Genomic DNA, 25944 nt, shown 5'->3' on the forward strand with positions numbered 1-25944 from the left:
AACACAATTGATTGGCTTAAACGCATTAAGAAGGAAATAAATTCTACAGATTAACTTTTAACAGGGCACACCTGTTAATTGAAATGCATTCCAGGTGACTACAAAGGGTGGCTACTTTGAAGAATCTCAAATGTAAAATATATTTTGATTTGTTTAACACTTTTTTGGTTACAACATGATTCCAAATGTGTTATTTCATAGTTATGTCTTCACTATTATTCTGCAATGTAGAGTAATAGTAAAAAATAAGTAGTAAAATAAAGAAGAACCCTTGAATGAGTAGGTGTGTCCAAACTTTTGACTGGTACTGTAGATCTTCATGCCCTCTGCCTCCCCATCCTAACCCAAAGCAGACCTTCCTTATCAGCTGAACCGCCAACCTAAAACCTTGCAGACAGAAATGTCTCCCTCTCACCATAATAATGGAGGAAAGCCATGTCCGGTTTTTAGTTGGTCCAACCTTAGCCCTGAGACCTGGCTGTAGACGCTTATGGTGCCTAGACATCATAGGAGTCTACAGCCATGTCTCAGGGCTAGTCCAACCTTGCTTTTAGGGAACTTTTTCATCCTTCGTCACCTTGTGTGTTGGGAAGCAGCACTTGTTTTGTAATCAGATACTCCTTTCACACATATGATTTGAGACGCAGTGCCTCATTGTTTTGGTCATGGATTTGACTCTCCACAATGGACTTATTTTATTTCTCTATGCAAACCAAACAGCTGGATCAGTTTAGTTTGGCTGAACTGTCCGGTGCTGGAGGCTCAAACCCCTGTGAGCCAATAACATTAAGATTAGATGTGGGTGCTCTGCACTCTCTATCTGGCCTGTCCTCCCAGCCCTGTTAGACTGACTCACTGTGACTACAACACACATAACACAGGGTTAGATAAATACGAAATAAAATAACAAAGGCACTTAGCCATTTAGTAAAACTTGTAAAAGCACCCTTGTGGAAAAGGGAGAGATGTTGTGTGGCCTGTTAAAGTAGGCCTTTCTTTATGTAAGTTTTTCTGTGAGTTAGAGCTGTGTTTGGCATTGGGCGTTTGAACCAGAGTAAGTGTCTAACATTTCCTGACCACCGCACCACACATTACTATGAGGATGTGGTCAGCTCAGAGCACTACCCGACAATTGGTGGTTCTGTTTGGGTGCCACTGCCATTGGGCCCTTTCCTGTGACTCTGGATCTGAAAATACAGGAATTAAACATGGGATAATAGTCACTTTATTACAGTAACAGCTCATAACCACACCTTGTGGTTTTAAACTTGTAGTTACAGAGAGATGTTCCCACAGAACTGAGTGGTAGGAATTTTAATATTCCATCAAAGGCATATCCAGAGTTTGTTATTTTTATGAATATTCTACAAAAAAAGATGACAGTACCATAATGGTCATTTTTGCCTTATTGTGTGGTGTCCTCTATAATCATGGACATAAACTTCTGGTACATATCAAAATACAACAAATATTAATTTAGTGTAATTAAAGATTGAAGTTGACTGATTACTTCATTTTCCACAGCCTCTCTCAAGTCCAGACAGTAAATTAAATATATGGTGCTGGCACACTTGTAACAATCAAGACTTTCAGATGAAACTGCCAGAATGTCCCTGCACCCACACTCAGATCCTCATCAGATCAGCATCAGATGCCCTCTTCAGGACACAAATGTATCCAAGTAGGATCTTCTTAAAAATAAATTCTAAGACTGTTAAGGCTTCAAGTAGTGAAGCCAGAAAGACGCCATAAAATGTCTCTCTGCTCACTCTGAAAGAGGAGCTGCAGGACGACTGTGCTTTCAGCCTCTCAACCCCAGCGATTTTTCATAAAATCCTTTAATCGTTAAATTGATGTTGCCTTTTGCTCTGACTCCTTTTTGTCTTTCATAATATAGCATTCAACCCACAGACAGACAAATTAATTGCCTCAGACGACAAGAGCAGAGCAACAAACAAAACAATAGCCCACAACAATGGATGTCAGATCACAGAGAATCAAGGACATATGTGTTAATGTTCACTTTTGGGGAAACATACACCTCACTGTACTGTATTTGCTGTCTATACTGTCTTTTTCTTTGTGCTGTTTTTCTAGTCCACTTCAGCAAAAGCTGAAGATACTGTAGTTCACAAGGAGGTTGTCCTATAATTGTTAAGTCTAATGACAAGGTGCTTACATTTAGTTTGTGGGTCTTCAGTTCACGTTAACAAGATTATAAGGTATCCAAAGGGAAATTGAGTTGAGGGATGTCTAAAATCAGACCTGAGGTTGGTTCAGCTGTCTTTCTTCCCGGTGTGAGGGAGACTATTTTAGAGTTACTTTGTTCCCCCAACCATGGGAAAAAAGATCCTCTCACAAGTATTCTTGTCTCACAAGTAGAGGTGGCACCACAGGTCCCAGAGTGGTGGTGGGGGGAAAAAATCTGGGGCCGTAGTTTTTTCTGATCTAGTAACCTAACCAGTTAAAACTCTGACCTTATACGGTATGACGTGATTAATCAGTTGTAAAAAGGTTTAATATGGGCTATGATGGGACCAGAGCTTTTCCGATCAGGTCACAAGGTTTTAAAAAACTCCTGGAAAAACTACTGACCTTGGGGAGGATGAAAACCCTGTCAAAATTCAGCAACCTTGTACTTGTTCATATGAATTATATTTTAAAGAAGGGGGGTTCCTATACAGAGACACAGAGAAAGTGCAGGAAAGTAGAGAGTGCACCTTGAGCTTTGTGCATTGTGCCCGGCCAGCGCAACCTCCGATTTCCGTGAATCTGATTTGTCAAGACATGCAAAGAGCCTGCAGCAACACTCTGATGTGAAGGACATAGTAATTGTGCACAAGTCAACAAATCATGAGACAAATTTGCCCCTCTTTTTAACACTTTGCATCAATATACACTGCTCCAAAAAATAAAGGGAACACTTAAACAACACAATGTAACTCCAAGTCAATCACACTTCTGTGAAATCAAACTGTCCACTTAGGAAGCAACACTGATTGACAATACATTTCACATGCTGTTGTGCAAATGGAATAGACAACAGGTGGAAATTATAGGCAATTAGCAAGACACCCCCAATAAAGGAGTGGTTCTGCAGGTGGGGACCACAGACCACTTCTCAGTTCCTATGCTTCCTGGCTGATGTTTTGGTCACTTTTGAATGCTGGCGGTGCTTTCACTCTAGTGGTAGCATGAGACGGAGTCTACAACCCACACAAGTGGCTCAGGTAGTGCAGCTCATCCAGGATGGCACATCAATGCGAGCTGTGGCAAGAAGGTTTGCTGTGTCTGTCAGCGTAGTGTCCAGAGCATGGAGGCGCTCCAGGAGACAGGCCAGTACATCAGGAGACGTGGAGGAGGCTGTAGGAGGGCAACAACCCAGCAGCAGGACCGCTACCTCCGCCTTTGTCCAAGGAGGAGCAGGAGGAGCACTGCCAGAGCCCTGCAAAATGACCTCCAGCAGGCCACAAATGTGCATGTGTCTGCTCAAACGGTCAGAAACAGACTCCATGAGGGTGGTATGAGGGCCCGACGTCCACAGGTGGGGGTTGTGCTTACAGCCCAACACCGTGCAGGACGTTTGGCATTTGCCAGAGAACACCAAGATTGTCAAATTCGCCACTGGCGCCCTGTGCTCTTCACAGATGAAAGCAGGTTCACACTGAGCACGTGACAGACGTGCCAGAGTCTGGAGACGCCGTGGAGAACGTTTTGCTGCCTGCAACATCCTCCAGCATGACCGGTTTGGCGGTGGGTCAGTTATGGTGTGGGGTGGCATTTCTTTGGGGGGCCGCACAGCCCTCCATGTGCTCGCCTGAGGTAGCCTGACTACCATTAGGTACCGAGATTAGATCCTCAGACCCCTTGTGAGACCATATGCTGGTGCGGTTGGCCCTGGGTTCCTCCTAAAGCAAGACAATGCTAGACCTCATGTGGCTGGAGTGTGTCAGCAGTTCCTGCAAGAGAAAGGCATTGATGCTATGGACTGGCCCGCCCGTTCCCCAGACCTGAATCCAATTGAGCACATCTGGGACATCATGTCTCGCTCCATCCACCAACGCCACGTTGCACCACAGACTGTCCAGGAGTTGGCGGATGCTTTAGTCCAGGTCTGGGAGGAGATCCCTCAGGAGACCATCCACCACCTCATCAGGAGCATGCCCAGGCATTGTAGGGTAGGTCATACAGGCACGTGGAGGCCACACGCACTACTGAGCCTCATTTTGACTTGTTTTAAGGACATTACATCAAAGTTGGATCAGCCTGTAGTGTGGTTTTCCACTTTAATTTTGAGTGTGACTCCAAATCCAGACCTCCATGGGTTGATAAATTGGATTTCCATTGATTATTTTTGTGTGATTTTGTTGTCAGCACATTCAACTATGTAAAGAAAAAAGTATTTAATAAGATTATTTCTTTCATTCAGATCTAGGATGTGTTGTTTAAGTGTTCCCTTTATTTTTTTGAGCAGTATATTTTATTCAGCTAAATCAAAAGTGGTGTGGCACTACCACACCAGATCGAAAAGTGCTATGGCAAATGCCACTTCGCCACACTTTTTTTTCAGCGGCCCTGCTCACAAGTATTCCAGGAAGGCAATATGGAAACCTCAAACCATAGCCTAGCTTTAGGCCTAATCCAGGCCCACCTACACAAAGTCAACCATGACACAGTGAGAGGGCAATACTTAGAAGAGAAATAGCATGTGGAAAGGTTCTCTAAGAACATAATACTGATCTGGTTCAACTGGATCATCAGTTTTACTTATGTCCAGTTTGATTTTGTAGTTACAGGATGTTAACTATTCATCTGTGCTTCTCCTAAAGTTTCCACTGAGTGTAACACAGTGTTTTGTTGTCTGTCTGTCCTTTCCAAGGTGACAGAGGAGACAGAGGACTGAAGGGCGAGAAGGGAGACCGAGGTGACCGTGGTGAAAAAACAGGTGAGACCAGTGAATAGTGAAGAGTTATGGGATTGCTGATGCTCATCATCCTCTCAATGATGTTGGTCCATTGTTATCTGGATACATATCTGTAACACTGCTGCATCGTAAAATTGGTTATTGTAATAGGTTGTTGTAAAACACAGGTAGATTACCGAATTTAACCCTAACTGACCTACCAATTATTGTATACTGCTTTTCAGAGGGCAAAGGAGTGCAGAGGGTCTTTTGAGGCCTGCTACCTTTCTGTTTGGCTTTAGAATGCAGTTTGCACCGTCACAAAATATTTCAAAACTCAGCACCAGAGCTGATGTCACATGCTGGTGTCAGTCTAGTGAGTTCATCACTCATTTACATGAGTAGGTGGAGGCTCTCACCTGGCACACACACATCACTTGTAAACAGGGATGCCTAAGGATCAAATAGAAAAATAGACGATTTTATGGACCGAATCACAACAGGCATACATCTCTGCTCTACTTGTACATGGAATGCTGGTGGTTGGTGGGAAGCAGTGGTGTCACAAAGTGTAGGTTACCGTAGTGAGACGAAGGTCTGTCACAGCTCAGAACCCGTGGGTCTCTTTGAATTGGGGATCGTGCTCCCCAGTCCCCTGGGTCATTAATCCTCTATCTCGCTTGATGTTTACAATGTCACAACTGACAACCATGTTTTTTGGGGACGGTAGGTAGCCTAGTGGTTAGAGCATTGGGCCAGTAACTGAACGGTTGCTGGATTGAATCCCCGAGCTGACAAGGTAAAAATCTGTCGTTCTGCCCCTGAACAAGGCAGTTAACCAACTGTTCCCCAGTAGGCCGTCATTGTAAAGAAGAATTTGTTCTTAACTGACTTGTGTAGTTAAATAAAAATAAACATTTTAAATGTTAAAATTATCCTAGAAGGCTGAGGGTTGTGGCTGAAAGTTGGGGGTGAGGGTTGGGGCTGAGAGCTGGGACTGAGGGTTGGGGGTGCAGTTGGACCTAAAGCCCCTAGCTTGACAAGCTGTAAAATGTCTTGTGCTTAATGCTTGCTTGGTAATTGTTGCTATAGCATTGCCTTTCACCTTCACACCTCTCAGAATGGGGGTACCAAACTTTGATATGATATCCCAAGAGTCCCAAGAAACTGGAGTAAGCTTGGCTTTGACAGATCATTTTTACAGGACAGCCACAAGCTTCAGTCTCCACATTTGAAGTGTCTGCCTACACACACACACACACACACACACACACACACACACACACACACACACACACACACACACACACACACACACACACACACACACACACACACAGCATGGTCTTAGTCCATTAGTCCAGAAATGTTGTTGCAAAGGGCCAAATATTGGTTCTATGCCAGATGTTGTAAACTGTTCCTCTAAGATCAAGGTTCACTCCCTTCCTCTCCTCTAAGAGTAAGGAGGAAGGTGTAATGCTTTTCGTAGGAGAAGTATCGGAGTCAGGCGCAGGACACAGGGATGAGTGCAAACAAAACGTTTTACTCAAAAACAATAATCCAACTTCTCCCACAGTAATAAAACATGGCTGGGAGAAACACCTCCAACAACTACAAAACAGGAAACAGTCACGGACAAGACAAACATGAATGCCAGAGGGTTAAATAATGAACATAATCAGGGAATATGAAACAGGTGTGAATAATTAAGACAAAACCAAACGAACAGGGAAACATAAATTGGTGGTAACTAGTAAGCCGGTGACGTCGATCGCCGAACGCCGCCCGGACCGTACCCCTCCCACTCCACGAGGTACTGAAGGCCCCTCGCCCAACATCTGCAGTCCATAATGGCTCGTACTGTATACGCCGGTGCCCCCTCGATATCCAGAGAGGGCGGAGGAACCTCCCGTACCTCAGACTGCTGGAGCGGACCAGCCACCACCGGCCTGAGGAGAGACACATGGAACGAGGGGTTAATATGATAATCAGGGGGGAGTTGTAACCTATAACAAACCTCGTTCAATCTCCTCAGGACTTTGAAAGGCCCCACAAACCGCGGACCCAGCTTCCGGCAGGGCAGGTGAAGGGGCAGGTTTCGGGTCGAGAGCCAGACCCGATCCCCCGGTCTATAAACCGGGGCCTCACTGCGGTGGCTGTCGGCACTCGCCTTTTGCCACCTGATGGCTCGTTGTAGTCGTACATGGGCAACGTTCCATGTCTCCTCGGAGTGCCGAAACCATTCATCCACCGCAGGAGCCTCGATCTGGATCTGATGCCATGGAGCCAGGACCGGCTGATAACCTAGCACACACTGAAAAGGGGTAAGATTAGTCAAAGAGTGGTGTAGGGAGTTTTGGGCCATCTCCGCCCAGGGGATAAACGACGCCCACTCTCCCGGCCGGTCCTGGCAATAGGACCGCAGAAACCTACCCACCTCTTGGTTGACTGTTTCCACCTGCCCGTTACTTTCGGGGTGGAAACCCGAGGTAAGGCTGACCGAGACCCCCAGGCTTTCCATAAACGCCCTCCAGACTCTAGACGTAAAATGGGGACCCCGATCAGCAACTATGTCCTCAGGCACCCCGTAGTGCCGGAATACATGGGTGAACAGGGCCTCTGCAGTTTTTAGAGCCGTAGGGAGACCAGGCAACGGAAGGAGACGGCAGGACTTAGAAAACCGATCCACAACGACCAGGATCGTGGTGTTACCCCGTGACGGGGGAAGATCCGTCACGAAATCCACCGATAGGTGTGACCACGGTCGTTGCGGAACGGGAAGGGGTTGTAATTTCCCTCTGGGCAGATGTCTAGGTGCCTTGCACTGTGCGCATACCGAACAGGAGGAGACATAAATCCTCACGTCCTTAGCTAACGTGGGCCACCAGTACTTCCCCGCAATGCAGCGCACCGTCCGACCGATACCAGGATGACCAGAGGAGGGTGATGTGTGGGCCCAACAGACCAAACGATCGCGAACATCAAACGGAATGTACACGCGCCCAACGGGACACTGGGGGGGAGTGGGTTCTGCATGTGACGCCCGTTCGATGTCCGCGTCCACCTCCCATACCACCGGTGCCACCAGGCAAGAAGCTGGAATTATGGGAGTGGGCTCCGTGGACCGCTCCTCTGTATCATACAGCCGGGACAGTGCGTCTGCCTTCACGTTCTGGGAACCTGGTTTGTAGGAAAGGGTGAAAGCAAAGCGTGTGAAAAACATAGCCCGCCTGGCGAGGGTTCAGTCTCCTCGCTGCCCGAATGTACTCCAGATTTCGGTGGTCAGTCCAAATGAGGAAAGGGTGTCTAGTCCCCTCAAGCCAATGTCTCCACGCTTTCAGAGCCCCGACCACAGACAACAACTCCCTATCCCCCACATCATATTTACGCTCCGCCGGGCTGAGTTTCTTCGAAAAGAAAGCACAGGGGCGGAGTTTTGGTGGCTTACCCGAGTGCTGAGATAGCACAGCCCCTATTCCAGCCTCGGATGCGTCCACCTCAACTATGAACGCTAAGGAGGGATCAGGATGCGCCAGCACTGGAGCCGTGGTAAACAGAGCCTTCAGGCTACCAAAAGCTCTGTCCACCTCAGCCGACCACCGCAGTCGCACCGGTCCCCCCTTCAGTAAGTAGGTAATGGGAGCCGCCACCTGGCCAAAACCCCGGATAAACCTCCGGTAGTAGTTGGCAAACCCTAAAAACCGCTGCACCTCCTTTACCGTGGTTGGAGTCGGCCAATTACACACGGCTGAAATGCGGTCAGCCTCCATCTCTACCCCTGACGCGGAAAAACGGTACCCAAGGAAGGAGACGGACTGTTGGAAGAACAGACATTTCTCCACCTTGACGTAAAGGTCATGCTCCAACAGTCGACCAAGCACCATGCGTACAAGGGACACATGCTCAGCGCGGGTAGTGGAGTATATTAGAATGTCATCTATATACACCACTACAGCCCGCCCGTGCAGGTCCCTGAAGATCTCATCCACAAATGATTGGAAGACGGATGGAGTATTCATTAACCCATACGGCATGACGAGGTACTCATAGTGCCCAGAAGTGGTGCTAAATGCCGTCTTCCACTCATCCCCTCCCTTGATACACACCAGGTTGTACGCGCTCCTGAGGTCCAATTTTGTGAAGAAGCGCGCCCCGTGCAATGACTCTGTCATACTAGCGATAAGAGGCAGCGGGTAACTGTATTTTACCGTAATCTGGTTCAAACCTCGATAGTCAATGCACGGGCGTAAACCTCCATCCTCCTTCTTCACAAAAAAAGAAACTCGAGGAGACAGGTGAAATGGAGGGCCGAATGTATCCTTGTCCCAGAGATTCGGTGACATATATCTCCATAGCCTCCGTTTCCTCCTGTGACAGAGGATACACGTGACTCCTGGGAAGTGCAGCGCCCTCCCGGAGATTTATCGCACAATCCCCCTGTCGATGGGGTGGTAATTGAGTCGCCTTCTTTTTACAGAAGGCGATTGCCAAATCGGCATATTCGGGGGGAATGTGCATGGTGGAAACCTGGTTTGGACTTTCCACCGTAGTGGCACCTAAGGAAACACCTAAACACCTCCCTGAACACTGACAGGACCATCCCTTGAGAAACCTCTGTTGCCACGAAATAATAGGATCAGGAGAAGCCAACCAGGGAAGACCCAAAACAATGGGAAACGCAGGAGAGTCAATCAGAAAGAGACTAATTCTCTCCTCATGACACCCCTGCGTCACCATAACAATGGGAGCCGTGACCTCCCTAATCAGCCCCGACCCCAAAGGACGACTATCTAGGGCATGTACAGGGAAGGGAACATCAACGGGAACAATAGGAATCCCTAATCTATGAGCCAAAGACCGATCAATAAAGTTCCCAGCTGCGCCTGAATCTACTAGCGCCTTATGCGGGGAGAACCCCGGAAATCCTATAGATAACCACATGTGAGCAACAGGGGGGTCTGGGTGAGTCGTGTGCCTACTCACCTGAGATGAACCACCAGTGTTCCGCCTACCACCTCGACTTCCTGGAGAACCTCCCCAGCACCGACCAGCAGTGTGTCCTCTGCGGCCACAGCTAGTGCATGGAATGGTTCCCCCTCCGGTCTCTCTCGTACCAGCCCCTCCCAACTCCATAGGTGTTGGGTCTAAGGGGCTGGGGGATGGAACCAATGAACCCCGATCCGGACGTCCGCGGGAGGCCAACAGGTTATCCAGCCGGATCGATAAGTCCACCAGCTGGTCCAGGTGGATGGTGGTGTCCCTACAGGTTAGCTCCCGACGAACATCCTCTCGCAAACCACACCTGTAGTGGTCGATCAGGGCCTGCTCATTCCATCCCGCACCCACCGCCAGAGTTCTAAAGTCCAGCGCAAACTCCTGAGCGCTCCTCATCCCCTGTCTTAAATGCAACAATCGCTCCCCCGCCGCACTCCCTTCCGGTGGATGATCAAATACTGCCCGAAAGCGGCGGGAGAAGTCCTCGTAGTTATCCAGAGTAGGGCCTTCCCCTTCCCAGATGGCGTTGGCCCACTCCAGGGCTTTACCAGTCAGACAGGAGATGAGAGCGCTCACTCTCTCGCGTCCCGAAAGGTGCCGGCTGGACAGCCGCCAGGTAGAGCTCCAGCTGGAGTAGGAACCCCTGGCACCCGGCATCTGTTCCGTCATACGCTCCCGGGAGCGAGAGCTGAATCCCACTGGATACTGACGACGGATGGTTGAGCATGTGTGTATGATGTGGTTCTGGTGGCGATGGAATGGCTGGGTCGAAGGGAAATCCTCTTCTCTCAATATTGTCCATAGTCTGCAGCACGCGATCCATGGCTGTCCCGAGACTCTGTAACATGATCGCGTGCTGCTGGACGCGCTCCTTTACTGGACTAGGAGTACTGGCTGCTCCTGCTGACTCCATATTAGGGGTCCGTGATTCTGTAATGCTTTTCGTAGGAGAAGTATCGGAGTCAGGCGCAGGACACAGGGATGAGTGACAGGAAACAAAACAGGAAACAATCACGGACAAGACAAACATGAACGCCAGAGGGTAAAATAATGAACATAATCAGGGAATATGAAACAGGTGTGTGTAATTCAGACAAAACCAAACAAACAGGGAAACATAGATCGGTGGTAACTAGTAAGCCGGTGACGTCGATCGCCAAACGCCGCCCGAACAAGGCGGAAGTCGTGACAGAAGGTGTAGAACATTTGGTGGAAGTTTTGTATGTCCCTTTTCTTCTGTTATTGTTTATGCCCTGATTATGTGCATTTCATGCCAAAACCAAGTTAGATATCTATTTATCCCAGAGTATATTATAATGATGAAAAATACCCAGTTAAAATTGCAGTTTTGATGACATACAGCATTTCAAAGTGGGACAGTTTTCCAATCTGCCAAATGCACTTTTGACAATGTGCCTGTTTTTATAAGGTATTGACAGCATGGTTTTTAGTGCTCTCTCCCTTAGGACTTAACCAATTGGCTCTTTTTCTAGAACAAATAGTTTAGTTGTGAAACTGTAGAGAGATGTCAGCAGCGTGGTGCTAGAAAAGGGGAAGTACTGGTTTTCATTACGCGGTCGTCTGATCAATTAGCTGGACTTTAACAGGCTCTGCTAAGAGGTTTTCTGTTGGATGTATGATTATGTCTAGAGTAAAGTGTTAACAAATTTCTGTCTGAATTTCTAAAATGATTGGACCAAACCAAGCTTCATGCTGTCCTCATGGTAGGTAGGTCTATACCTGGCTGAGATGTATTTTTCATTAGTTATTTCGTTCCAGGTCTCCAGGATTGGGCTTTATGTGCAGGGGACCTGCAATATGACATCCTGGCTAGATCTAGCATTTCCTCTTCTTCCTATTCTTCCTAAATCTGTTCTCCTCTCACATGACAGGAGGGACAGGAGGCCCCTCGGATCAGCCTCCCACTGTGTGTGTGCTGAGTGAAAGGGACTCCTGCTGTCTCGGGGGGCGTGTGCACACACACACACACACACACACACACACACACACACACACACACACAAACACACACACACACACACACACACACACACACACACACACACACACACACACACACACACACACACGAGAGGATGACGACATTGCCCACACATAACCCTCTTTGTACAAGGCAGAAAACAGTCCAGCACAAACACATACAGCGGAGGTGACCTGAGAGGAGATAGCGTCAGAGCAGTTACGATAGCACATAGACTGGTCCCTGTGATAGCCATCTCTAGGAGGTGAGGTCTTGCATATGAAACTCCCTTAAGGACTATAGGCAGGGGCCCATCCAGGGGTTGAACACAGATTGTTTTTGCCTAACCAGTAAACTGATAAACACATTTTCAGTTGAAGTCGGAAGTTTACATACACCTTAGCCAAATACATTTAAACTCAGTTTTTCACAATTCCTGACACTTAATCCTGGTAAACATTCCCTGTCTTAGGTCAGTTAGGATCACCACTTTATTTTAAGAATGTGAAATGTCAGAATAATAGTACAGATAATGATTTATTTTATTCCTTTCATCACATTCCCAGTGGGTCAGAAGTTTACATACACTCAATTAGTATTTGGTAGCATTGCCTTTAAATTGTTTAACTTGGGTCAAACGTTTTGGGTAGCCTTCGACACGCTTCCCACAATAAGTTGAGAGCTCCTGGCAGAGCTGGTGTAACCGAGTCAGGTTTGTAGGCCCCCTTGCTCGCACAGGTTTTTTCAGTTCTGCCCACATATTTTCTATAGGATTGAGGCCAGGGCTTTGTGATGGCCACTCCAATACCTTGACTTTGTTGTCCTTACGCCATTTTGCTACAACTTTGGAAGTATTCTTGGGGTCATTGTCCATTTGGATGACCCATTTGCAATCAAGCTTTAACTTCCTGACTGATGTCTTGAGATGTTGCTTCAATATATCCACATAATTTTCCTCCCTCATGATGCCATCTATTTTGTGAAGTGCACCAGTCCCTCCTGCAACAAAGCACCCCTACAACATGATGCTGCCACCCCCGTGCTTCACGGTTGGGATGGTGTTCTTCGGCTTGCAAACCTCCCTCTTTCCCCTCCAAACATAATGATGGTCATTATGGCCAAACAGTTCTATTTTTGTTTTATCAGACCAGAGGACATTTCTCCAGAAAATACGATCCTTGTCCCCATGTGCAGTTGCAAACCGTAGTCTGGCTTTTCTATGGCGATTTTGGAGCAGCGGCTTCTTCCTTGCTGAGCGGCCTTTCAGGTTATGTCGATATAGGGCCCGTTTTACTGTGGATATATATACTTTTGTACCTGTTTCCTCCAGCATCTTCACAAGGTCCTTTGCTGTTGTTCTGGGACTGATTTTCACTTTTCGCACCAAAGTTCATCTCTAGGAGACAGAGCGCGTCTCCTTCCTGAGCGGTATGACGGCTGTGTGGTCCCATGGTGTTAATACTTTCGCTCTATTGTTTGTACAGATGAACGTGGTACCTTCAGGCATTTGGCAATTGCTCCCAAGGATGAACCAGACATGTGGAGGTCTACAATTGTTTTTCAGAGGTCTTGGCTGATTTCTTTTGATTTTCCCATGATGTCAAGCAAAGAGGCACTGAGTTTGAATCTAAGCCTTGAAATACATCCACAGGTACACCTCCAATTGACTCAAATGATGTCAATTAGCCTATCAAAAGCTTCTAAATCCATGACATCATTTTCTGGAATTTTCCAAGCTGTTTAAAGGCACAGTCAACTTAGTGTATGTAAACTTCTGATCCACTGGAATTGTGATACAGTGAAATATAAATGAAATAATCTGTCTGTCAACAATTGTTGGAAAAATTACTTGTGTCATGCGCGAAGTAGATGTCCTAACCGACTTGCCAAAACTATAGTTTGTTTATCAAGAAATTTGTGGAGTGGTTGAAAAACGAGTTTAAATGACTCCAACCTAAGTGTATGTCAACTTCTGACTTCAACTGTATTCAATGAAAGCCTGAAGGGTTTAACAAGAGATGTTGAGGTCTTTATTTTCAGACTTACAGATCTCAATTAGAGATGACTTATAGAGTAAATGCTTGACCAAGTAGACAAACTCGACATGGGAGATTGTTTGTTAAATTGTCTGTCACGACTCCTGCCGAGGGTGACTCCTCTCCCTGTTCGGGTGGCGCTCGGCGGTCGTCGTCACCGGCCTACTAGCTGCCACCGATCCCTTTTTTCCTTTTCTGTTGGTTTTGTCTTGATTGTTTGCACCTGTGTATGATTAGTGTTTAGTTGAGTATTTAAGCCCGTTTCCCCACCTGTTCTGTGTGCGGGCTTACTTTCTGTTGTCGACTGTTGGTTATGCAGTGGTACGTGTTATTGGATCATTGTGTTTGTTGGATCACACCCAGTTGTGTTTTCGTGGGTGTACTTTTCTTTTACGGTGCAATTCATTAAAAGCCCGTTAGCAACTACTCCTGTTTCCTGCGCCTGACTCCACACCCACTACTGCAAATGTTCCATTGTCCTTATTCTGCAATAGGCTACAGCACAGTTTATCTTCTATCAATGCATAATTTCCAATCCCCCATATATGTTTTTCTTTGTAAATATACACTATCGTTCAAAAGTTTGGGGTCACTTAGAAATGTCCTTGTTTTTGAAAGAAATGCAAATGTTTTGTCCATTAAAATAACATCAAATGGATCAGAAATACAGTGTAGACATTGTTAATGTTGTAAATGACTTTTGTAGCTGGAAACGGCAGATTGTTTATGGAATATCTACATAGGTGTACAGAGGCCATTATCAGCAACCATCACTCCTGTCTTCCAATGGCACGTTGTGTTAGCCAATCCAAGTTTTACATTTTAAAAGGCTAATTGATCATTAGAAAGCCCTTTTGCAATTATGTTAGCACAGCTGAAAACTGTTGTTCTGATTAAAGAAGCAATAAAACTTTCCTTCTTAGACTAGTTGAGTATCTGGAGCATCAGCATTTGTTGGTTCGATTACAGGCTTAAAATGGCCAGAAACTAAGAAACTCATCAGTCTATACTTGTTCTGAGAAATGAAGGCTATTCCATGCGAGAAATTGCCAAGAAACTGAAGATCTGGTACAATGCTGTGTACTACTCACAGAACAGAACAGCGCAAACTGGCTCTCTCCAGAATAGAAAGAGGAGTGGGAGGCTCCAATGCACAACTGAGCAAGAGGACAAGTACATTAGAGTGTCTAGTTTGAGAAACAGACGCCTCACAAGTCCTCAACTGGCAGCTTCATTAAATAGTACCCGCAAAACACCAGTCTCAACAGTGAAGAGGTGACTCTGTGATGCTGGCCTTCTCGGCAGAGTTCCTCTGTTCTTTTGCCCATCTTAATCTTTTATTTTTATTGGCCAGTCTGAGATATGGCTTTTTCTTTGCAACTCTGCCTAGAAGGCCAGCATCCCGGAGTCGCCTCGTCACTGTCCGCTGTTGACGTTGAGACTGGTGTTTTGCGGGTACTATTTAATGAAGCTGCCAGTACATTTTAACAAACTGAAATATGACATTTCCGTAAGTATTCAGACCCTTTACTCAGTACTTTGTTGAAGCACCTTTGGCTGCGATTACAGTCTCAAGTGTTCTTGGGTATGACGCTACAAGCTTGGCACACCTGTATTTGGGAAGTTTCTTCCATTCTTCTCTGCACATCCTCTCTATCAGGTTGGATGGGTAGCGTCGCTGCACAGCTATTTTCAGTTCACTCCAGAGATGTTCGATCGGGTTCAAGTCCGGGTTCTGACTGGGCCACTCAAGGACATTCAGAGTCTTGTCCCGAAGCCACTCCTGCATTGTTTTGGCTGTGTGCTTAAGGTTGTTGTCCTTTTGGAAGGTGAACCTTCGCCCCAGTCTGAGGTCCTGAGAGCTCTTGAGCAGGTTTGCATCATTATCTCTCTGTACTTTGCTCTGTTCATCTTTCCCTTGACCCTGACAAGAAGTCTCCCAGTCCCTGCCGCTGAAAAACCTCCCCACAGCAAGATGCTGCCACCACCATGCTTCACCATAGGGATGGTGCCAGGTTTCCTCCAGACGTGATTCTTGGCATTCAGTTTCTATCTTGGTTTCATCAGACCAGAGAATCTTGTTTCTTATGGTCTGAGAGTATTTAGGTGCCTTTTGACAAACTCCAAGCAAGCTGTCATGTGCCTTTTACTGAGGAGTGGCTTCCGTCTGGCCACTCTACCATAAAGGCCTGGTTGGTGGAGTGCTGCAGAGATTGTTGTCCTTCTGGAAGGTTCTCCCATCTCCACAAAGGAACTCTGAAGCTCTGTCAGAGTGACCATCAGGTTCTTGGTCACCTCCCTGACCAAGGCCCTTCTCCAACGATTTCTCAGTTTGGCAGAAAAGAGTGTTGGTGGTTCCAAACCTCTTCAATTTAAGAATTATGGAGGTCACTGTGTTCTTGAGGACCTTCAATGCTGCAGTAATGTTTTGGTACCCTTCCCCAGATCTGTGCCTCGACACAATCCTGTCTCGGAGCTCTACGGACAATTCCTTTGACCGCATGGCTTGGTTTTTGCTCTGACATGCACTGTCAACTGTAGGACCTTATATAGACAGGTGTGTGTCTTTCCAAATAATGTCCAATAAATTGAATTTACCACAGGACTCCAGTCAAGTTGTAGAAACATCTTAAAGATGATCAACGGAAACAGGATGCACCTGAGCTCAATTTCAAGTCTCATAGCAAGGAGTCTGAATACTTACGTAAATAAAGTATTTGTTTTCTAAAAACCTGTTTTCATTTGTCATTATGGGGTATCGTGTGTAGATTGATGAGGATTTTTTTAATTTAGTCCATTTTAGAATAAGGCTGTAACGTAACAAAATGTGGAATAGAATGCACTATTTCAGAAAGTGACTTACCGCTTGCATGGCAATTTCGGACTGGGTAGAATTGATGTTCACAATCTCCTATCTGCAAGTTTAGCCAATGACATAACACCTTATTGACATCTGATTTGAACCAACCAATAAAAATACATAAACATTTAATACATAACAACCCTGTTACACACCTACAGCTGTATGGCTGTTTAATTTTAGTGATAATACAGTAGGTATGTGTATCTGGTTTGGCCTTGTAGGCTATTGAGCTGGATTAGGCATTTAGAAGAGCATGGACTTCTCCTTGTTAGTTCTGCTACCTACTGTAGACAGACCATTGTCCGCATTGCTCTGTTAATTACTCTGCTAATATGACCCTGGCTCTGGCCTAGCCTCATCACACCCCCATCAGAGATAACTTGGATATGCTTTTCTCCAGACAGATTGAAGTTTCCTGAGCCGTTACCAGAGTAATCCTTAATGGCAAAATGAAAGTTCCGGCTACATGTCTGTAGCAGACACGTTTTCAATCTGCCAGATTCTCGGCATGTCTCAGGCCAAGAGTAGAGCAGAGCTCAGGCTCAACATCTGCAACACATTATTGAGATGTTCCTGTCACGTTCTTGGAAATGAGCGGACCAGCGTGAGTATAGTTCCACATATTTATTTAAGTGAAACTAACAAAAACAAAATAACAAAACTTACAAAGACCGTGAGGACGTAGTGCCCAAACACACTAACAAACAATTAATATCCCACAAAACACAGGTGGGGAAATAACTACCTAAATATGATCCCCAATCAGAGGCAACGATAACCAGATGCCTCTAATTGGGAACCATATTAGCACCAACATAGAAATAGACATACTAGAACACCCCCTAGTCACGCCCTGACCTACTACACCATAGAGAACCAAGGGCTCTCTATGGTCAGGGCGTGACAGTAACACCCCCCCCCCACCCCCCACCCAAAGGTGCGGACTCCGGCCGCAAAACCTGAAACCAACTGGGGAGGGTAGGGGGGGTGATTAGTGTCGGTGGCGGCTCCGGTGCAGATCGTAGCCCCCGCCCAGACCCCGGATCCGGCCATCGCGCCGGGCTGAGTGCCGTGCCTGGACTGGGATTTGGCACAAAGGAAGACTCCGGCCATGGAGCTGGGTTGGACGCTGTGCCTGGACTGGGCACCAGCTTAAAGGAGGACTCCAGCCCTGGAGCTGGGTTGGACGCCGTGCCTGGACTGGGCACCGGCGCAAAGGAAGGCTCTGGCCTTGGAGCTGGACTGGACGCTGTGCCTGGACTGGGCCCTGGCGCAGAGGAAGGCTCCTGCCCTGGAGCTGGACTGGACGCCGTACCTGGACTGGGCATCAGCGCAGAGGAAGGCTCCCACCTTGGAGCTGGACTGGACGCCGTGCCTGGACTGAGCACTGGCGCAGAAGAAGGCTCCGGCCATGGAGCTGGACTGGACGCCATGCCTGGACTGGGCATCAGCACAGAGGAAGGCTCCGGCCTTGGAGCTGGACTGGACGCCTTGCCTGGAAGCTCCGGACCGTGGACCGTCGCAGGAGGTTCCGGACCGTGGACCGTCGTAGGAGGTTCCGGACCGTCGCAGGAGGTTCCAGACCGTGATACATTGCCGGAAGCTCTGGACTGGGAACCATCGCCGGAAGCTCTGGACTGGGAACCGTCGCCGGAAGCTCTGGACTGGGAACCGTCGCCGGAAGCTCTGGACTGGGAACCGTCGCCGGAAGCTCTGGACTGGGAACCGTCGCCGGAAGCTCTGGACTGGGAACCGTCGCCGGAAGCTCTGGACTGGGAACCGTCGCCGGAAGCTCTGGACTGGGAACCGTCGCCGGAAGCTCTGGACTGGGAACCGTCGCCGGAAGCTCTGGACTGGGAACCTTCGCCGGAAGCTCTGGACTGTGAATGCGCACTGGAGGCCTAGTGCATGGAGCCGGTACAGGTGGCACCGGACTGGAGACATGCACTTCAGGGCGAGTGCGGGGAATAGGCACAGGACGTACCGGACTGGGCAGGTGCACTGGAGGCCTGATGCGTGGAGCCGACACAGGTTTCACCAGACTGTTAACCGGATCTTCTGGTCGAATTTTGAGAAGAACACACTTGCACATCATCTCTCTCATTTCTCTCTCTCCCCCAACTTCTCCATTGCCTCCCTGACAGTCTCTGGCTCTTCCCGTGGCTCAGCCGCCAGCTCCACGTGCCCCCCCCAAAAAATAATCTTGGGGTTTCTGTGGCCGTGGCCTGATAACACGCTCCTCCAGAGTTTGCCATTCAGGCTCTGGCACTCTCCTCGGCTCGACCGGCCACCCCTTGTGCCCCCCACAAAAAAAAAACTTGGGGTTGTCCTTGGGCTTTCTGTGGCCGCAAACCCTGGCGTCGTCGATGTCCTCCATTATTACCTTCCGTCTGCCGCCAAGGAAGGGTTTCGCATCCACCCATCACTTCTTCCCATGTCCAAAACTCCTTTACCTGGTGAACACGCTGCTTGGTCCTGGTTTGGTGGGATATTCTGTCACGTTCTTGGAAATGAGGGGACCAAGGCGCAGCGTGAGTATAGTTCCACATATTTATTTAAGTGAAACTAACAAAAACAAAATAACAAAACTTACAAAGACCGTGAGGACGTAGTGCCCAAACACACTAACAAACAATCAATATCCCACAAAACATAGGTGGGGAAATAACTACCTAAATATGATCCCCAATCAGAGGCAACGATAACCAGCTGCCTCTAATTGGGAACCATATTAGCACCAACATAGAAATAGACATACTAGAACACCCCCTAGTCATGCCCTGACCTACTACACCATAGAGAACCAAGGGCTCTCTATGGTCAGGGTGTGACAGTTCCTGTGTTCTTCTCGAGTGTATCCTCCAGATTCATATTCAGCCATTTGAGCCCGACGTTATTAATCTCTTATTAAGGTAAATAAAGGCTAGTTGAGTCAGAGTACATATTCCAATGAGAGGTACTAATCGTTTTCAACGCCTTCTCCTGCCCTGACAAGACCACAAGGCAAATGTCACTTCAATCTTGTTAAAAGTGAGGTTTTGTTTTGTTTTATTTTCACAGTAATGGAAAAATAACAAAATTGACAAAGTTAAAGATGTTTGGCTTGTTGCTCAATGGATTTATTAGTCTACATGAAAATGACAAACAATGCTTTCAACAAACTTATTGAAAAAAAGCATGTGTTCACTAATTAAAGACAATAACCATACTGGGCCCGGTTTCCTACAAGCATTTTAATACTAAGTTCATTGTTAGAACCTTCGTAGGAGCATCATTAAATCTCTGAGATGATTCCCAAAACCATCGTTATTAACGTTGCACTTGAAAACGCTCATAATCCAACGCCTGGCTCAGACCATTCGTAGAACTGTTAAGTGGGCTCCCGAGAGACGCAGTGGTCTAAGGCACTGCATCTCAGGGCTAGAGGCGTCAGTACAGACACCCTGGTTCCATTCCAGGCTGTATCACAGCGGTCTAAGGCACTGCATCTCAGTGCTAGAGGCATCAGTACAGACCCTGGTTCGATTCTAGGTTGTATCACAACTGGCCGTGATTGGGAGTCCCATAGGGTGGTGCACAATTGGCCCAGCGTCGTCTGGGTTAGGGTTTGGCCGGGGTAGGCCGTCATTGTAAATAATAATTAGTTCTTAACATATTTGCCTAGTTAAATAAAAGTTAAATAAATCATTAAAAGCGCATTGTTAAATGCTTTTTCGCCCTCAGAATATCTCCGCTAATCATAGAATCACATGGCTTATCCGTCTCTCTGTGACCGCCGATAACTTCAGAACAAAGTTGACTACAAATACAAAGTTGCCAATGTCTTTGCAATTGATACAAACAAGAGACGTCTAAAAAGATGCTTCAAATGAAACCAAGCCATGGTAAAAATTGTTACATACAGGATCACTACAATACATACGTAAGTACAATACTGTAGTGCTGGCCATCCAGTCACGTATGCTCACGGACAACACGACAATCACCACAATGCATTACTGTAAAATACAATACACGATTACAATACAGGTGGAAGATGTACGTATGATATTTTTTTATATGTATATTAGGATCCCCATTAGCTGACGTCAACGGTGACAGCTAGTCTTACTGGGGTCCGACACATAACGAAAATTACATTACAGACAAAATACTTTACAATTTATTGCCATCCCCATCAGCGAACCACCCTCCTTCAGGCCATGGATGAGGCATACAATGATTTCAAACCAGACCTGTTAGGCTTAGATTCGCAATGCCAAAAGTTTTTTCCCCAGGTGCATGAACAATGAGGATATTTTTCTGCGACTTTGATGAAAACATATGGACAAATGATCAAGATAAGGCTCAAATTAGTGCCTGCTAAACATTTTTTCTTTCTTTCATTAATTTTTTTGGATTATACTGTGAAAGATGCCTTCGATGATCACACCTTTGATCACACATGGGATAGAAATGATGGAAATGTGATGTTTAGTCATTTTTAATGGGTAGTGCTAGTGTAGTACTTAATGTGAAAACAGTGTAATGTACTGTAATTTACAGTACTGTAGCATACTACATTCAAAGGACAATTATGAATCATGTATCTTACATTTTTTGCTGTTGGATTAACTGGTTGTTAAAAGAACTACCGTTATACACTGCTCAAAAAATAAAGGGAACACTAAAATAACACATCCTAGATCTGAATGAATGAAATAATCTTATTAAATACTTTTTTCTTTACATAGTTGAATGTGCTGACAACAAAATCACACAAAAATAATCAATGGAAATCCAATTTATCAACCCATGGAGGTCTGGATTTGGAGTCACAGTCAAAATTAAAGTGGAAAACCACACTACAGGCTGATCCAACTTTGATGTAATGTCCTTAAAACAAGCCAAATGAGGCTCAGTAGTGTGTGTGGCCTCCACGTGCCTGTATGACCTCCCTACAACACCTGGGCATGCTCCTGATGAGGTGGCGGATGGTCTCCTGAGGGATCTCCTCCCAGACCTGGACTAAAGCATCTGCCAACTCCTGGACAGTCTGTGGTGCAACGTGGCGTTGGTGGATGGAGCGAGACATGATGTCCCAGATGTGCTCAATTGGATTCAGGTCTGGGGAACAGGCGGGCCAGTCCATAGCATCAATGCCTTCCTCTTGCAGGAACTGCTGACACACTCCAGCCACATGAGGTCTAGCATTGTCTTGCATTAAGAGGAACCCAGAGCCAACCGCACCAGCATATGGTCTCACAAGGGGTCTGAAGATCTCATCTCGGTACCTAATGGCAGTCAGGCTACCTCTGGCGAGCACATGGAGGGCTGTGCGGCCCCCCAAAGAAATGCCACCCCACACCATGACTGACCCACCGCCAAACCGGTCATGCTGGAGGATGTTGCAGGCAGCAGAACGTTCTCCACGGTGTCTCCAGACTCTGTCACGTCTGTCACATGTGCTCAGTGTGAACCTGCTTTCATTTGTGAAGAGCACAGGGCGCCAGTGGCGAATTTGCCAATCTTGGTGTTCTCTGGCAAATGCCAAACGTCCTGCACGGTGTTGGGCTGTAAGCACAACCCCCACCTGTGGACGTCGGGCCCTCATACCACCCTCATGGAGTCTGTTTCTGACCGTTTGAGCAGACACCTGCACATTTGTGGCCTGCTGGAGGTCATTTTGCAGGGCTCTGGCAGTGCTCCTCCTGCTCCTCCTTGCACAAAGGCGGAGGTAGCGGTCCTGCTGCTGGGTTGTTGCCCTCCTACGGCCTCCTCCACGTCTCCTGATGTACTGGCCTGTCTCCTGGTAGCGCCTCCATGCTCTGGACACTACGCTGACAGACACAGCAAACCTTCTTGCCACAGCTCGCATTGATGTGCCATCCTGGATGAGCTGCACTACCTGAGCCACTTGTGTGGGTTGTAGACTCCGTCTCATGCTACCACTAGAGTGAAAGCACCGCCAGCATTCAAAAGTGACCAAAACATCAGCCAGGAAGCATAGGAACTGAGAAGTGGTCTGTGGTCACCACCTGCAGAACCACTCCTTTATTGGGGGTGTCTTGTTAATTGCCTATAATTTCCACCTGTTGTCTATTCCATTTGCACAACAGCATGTGAAATGTATTGTCAATCAGTGTTGCCTCCTAAGTGGACAGTTTGATTTCACAGAAGTGTGATTGACTTGGAGTTACATTGTGTTGTTTAAGTGTTCCCTTTATTTTTTGGAGCAGTATATTTATTTTTTGCTTTGGTACTATGTTCACAAGTATGTGTTGAATTTTCTAAACTCCAAACCGGTAACACTTGTAACACAGCCAGTCTTACATTCAAAACCTTTCATTGTGCATTCATTTTGTTTGTAGACATCTTTCACCAAATATAAGTTTAATGTGAAATATAATGAATACATTGTTTTAATCACCAAAACACAACATAATTGTCACGGTTGTCGTAGGGTTTAGACCAAAACGCAGAGGGAAAATGTATACTCATCTTCTTTTATTAAAGGATAAAGAAGGAAAAACCAAAACGTATACAAAAAACACAACGACAAAGAACAGGCCAGTAAGGCACAAAGCTATACCCAGCAACAATCTCCCACAAAATCCCATGACAAAACACATACCTATTTATAGGACCTTCAATTAGAGGCAACGATAGACAGCTGCCTCCAACTGAAGGCCCCAACACCTATTAACTAAACATAGAAATAGAAACTAGACTAAACATAGAACTAAACTAACATAGAACAATAACCAAAACCCTGGACTAATTAATCAAATACCCCTCTACATAAACAACCACCCCGAACCATATAAATCAAATACCCCCTCTACATGAACACATACACAAACACACCCTGAACCACATAAAACAAATACCCCCTGCCATGTCCTGACCCAACTACAATAACAAATAACCCCTATTACTGGTCAGGATGTGACAATAATGATGTCTTCTCAATATACAGTTTTAATTTTGGATACATCTTTACTGTATAGGGGTTGCATTTCATTTTTTTCTTTCTTTTTGGGAGGGGGGACTTTCTGGATTATTTGCAAATTGGTAATGTATTGCATTGATATTGTATTACTGCACTGTAGGAGCTAGAAAAGTAAGCATGTCACTGCACCTGCTGTAACATCTGCTAATCTGTGTACACAACCAATGCACTTGAATTTAATTAGTTACATACAGTACATCTCTGAACTTGTCAATATCAGATTTTTTTCAATTTACTGTGAATTTAAATCATATTAGTCATCATCATAGCAGTACTTTTGAGTATGCAGTATATCATATTTATGTTTCTAATTTACAGTCATACATTTTCATGATGTAGTTCTCATAATCTGTACTAGACAAGCCAGTTGGCATGTTAAACCTACAGGTTTACCAAACGGTTAGGTGATCATCAATTAAGAGCAATTGGGTTAAGTAATAGTACAAGTAATAGTACTCTTTAACAAAGAGAAAAGAATCATATCAAAAGTAATGTGAGAATTGCATTGTGAAAGGCAATTACTTTATATGAACAGGTATTGCAATGTGAAACATGTATTTCTAGATGAAACAGTGATTACGTTTGGTGAAAAAGTGACTGTATGATTTTGTGTCTTATACTTAATCAATTGAAAATGTGCTTACAGTTTTGAAACAACTGCTTTTTGATTATCTGTTTTGAGTTTTGTACTAACAGTTGTGAAAATGTACAACATACTTGAGGAAATTGCACCAAAGCGATAAAAATGTACAAGATGTAATTATGTTGTGTTTTGGTGATTAAACCAACGTGTGGTGAAAGATGTCTACAAACAAAATGAATGCACAAAAGTAATACACTGAGTTAAGCCATCTCAACCTTATCTGTGGTCTATGAACCCCTCAGCATCCCTTGTCTAACCACCATTCATGTCTCTCTCTCCTGCTGTGTGTGTGTGTGTGTGTGTGTGTGTGTGTGTGTGTGTGTGTGTGTGTGTGTGTGTGTGTGTGTGTGTGTGTGTGTGTGTGTGTGCGTGTGTGTGTGTGTGTGCGTGTGTGTGTGTGTGTGTGTGCGTGTGCGTGTGCGTGTTTCAGTGGACGAGACACTGGTGAGACTGGTGAATGGATCAGGCCCTCACGAGGGGAGAGTGGAGGTGTTCCACGAGAGGCGCTGGGGAACGGTGTGTGACGACGTCTGGGACAAGAAGGACGGTGACGTGGTCTGCAGGATGCTTGGCTACACAGGGGCCTTCGAGATCCATAAAACAGGCCGATTTGGACAAGGTAACTCAGCTAGCACATTTGGTTCCTTGGAAGTTGAGGGAATGTAAGTTTAGCTTTACTTTACTTTACTGACTTCATTGTCCCCATGGGGAAATTTTGTTGCAGTGTCATGTACACGTTTAAAGTGGTGTTTAAACACAAAACAAATTGACAATACAACTTTCATAACAGTTACAGTACATACCAATAAAAAGAGACTAGCCTGCTGGCCTTACTGAGTCGATAGGTACATTAGCCCGAGCTATTTCGGAGGGATATCACACCTGGCACAAATGATTGTCTAGCTCTGTTTTTCCTGCCGAGGGGTGCCCTATACCTGTGTCCAGAGGGGAGTAGTTCAAAGTCCGGGTACACGGGGTGGCTTGGGTCGAAAATGATTTAGATTTTGGGTCTAAAATTATTTAGATTTTTAGTTTCCCATTAGTTCTGAGAACGAAGCCATACGTTTCCTGAACGGTAAAACTGAAGGTTTTTAAACGTTCTGAGAACAGATGTAAAAATGTTGCCTGTTCCTGGAACGTACATTTTTAGGTTGCAGGGAGATTCTGATAACGTTTTACTATGGTCCCCTGAAAGTTTTCCTCTGAGGTTTTATTAACGTTCTGAGAATGAAAAAGATAGGTTATTTTGAGGTTTTTGAATAACTTCCTTAAAACTTTCACTGAATGTTTCAATAAGACTTTATAAGACTGCTAGATTAGTTTGGGTTAACTGTTTTGAACTCCAAGCACAGATAGGACACATGGAAATGAATTTGCTTAGGCATTAATCATGCAAAACATTTCTGTATTATTGTGGCATGGCTTCAGTGAGATTCAAACCTTTGATCTTCTGTTCTCTAACCATGGAATTAGCTCACTGTGACACCAGGATGGAGCATCAGGAGTTGTAACAGAAATAATTTCCCCATCGT

General features: G+C 46.0%; 1 protein-coding gene across 1 annotated transcript in view; it reads left to right on the forward strand.

Annotated features, from left to right (window-relative positions):
* LOC106571406 (scavenger receptor class A member 5) overlaps positions 1-25944 on the forward strand; it is an 86614-nt gene that overhangs the window by 52653 nt on the left and 8017 nt on the right. Inside the window, exons 7-8 of the mRNA XM_014144456.3 lie at positions 4880-4945; positions 24843-25031. Of these exons, the coding sequence (XP_013999931.2) occupies positions 4880-4945; positions 24843-25031 (255 nt within the window). The remainder of the gene's footprint in view (positions 1-4879; positions 4946-24842; positions 25032-25944) is intronic.

This window comes from Salmo salar, chromosome 15, assembly GCF_965601325.2.
Source record: "Salmo salar chromosome 15, fSalSal1, whole genome shotgun sequence".
Taxonomy (NCBI): domain Eukaryota; kingdom Metazoa; phylum Chordata; class Actinopteri; order Salmoniformes; family Salmonidae; genus Salmo; species Salmo salar.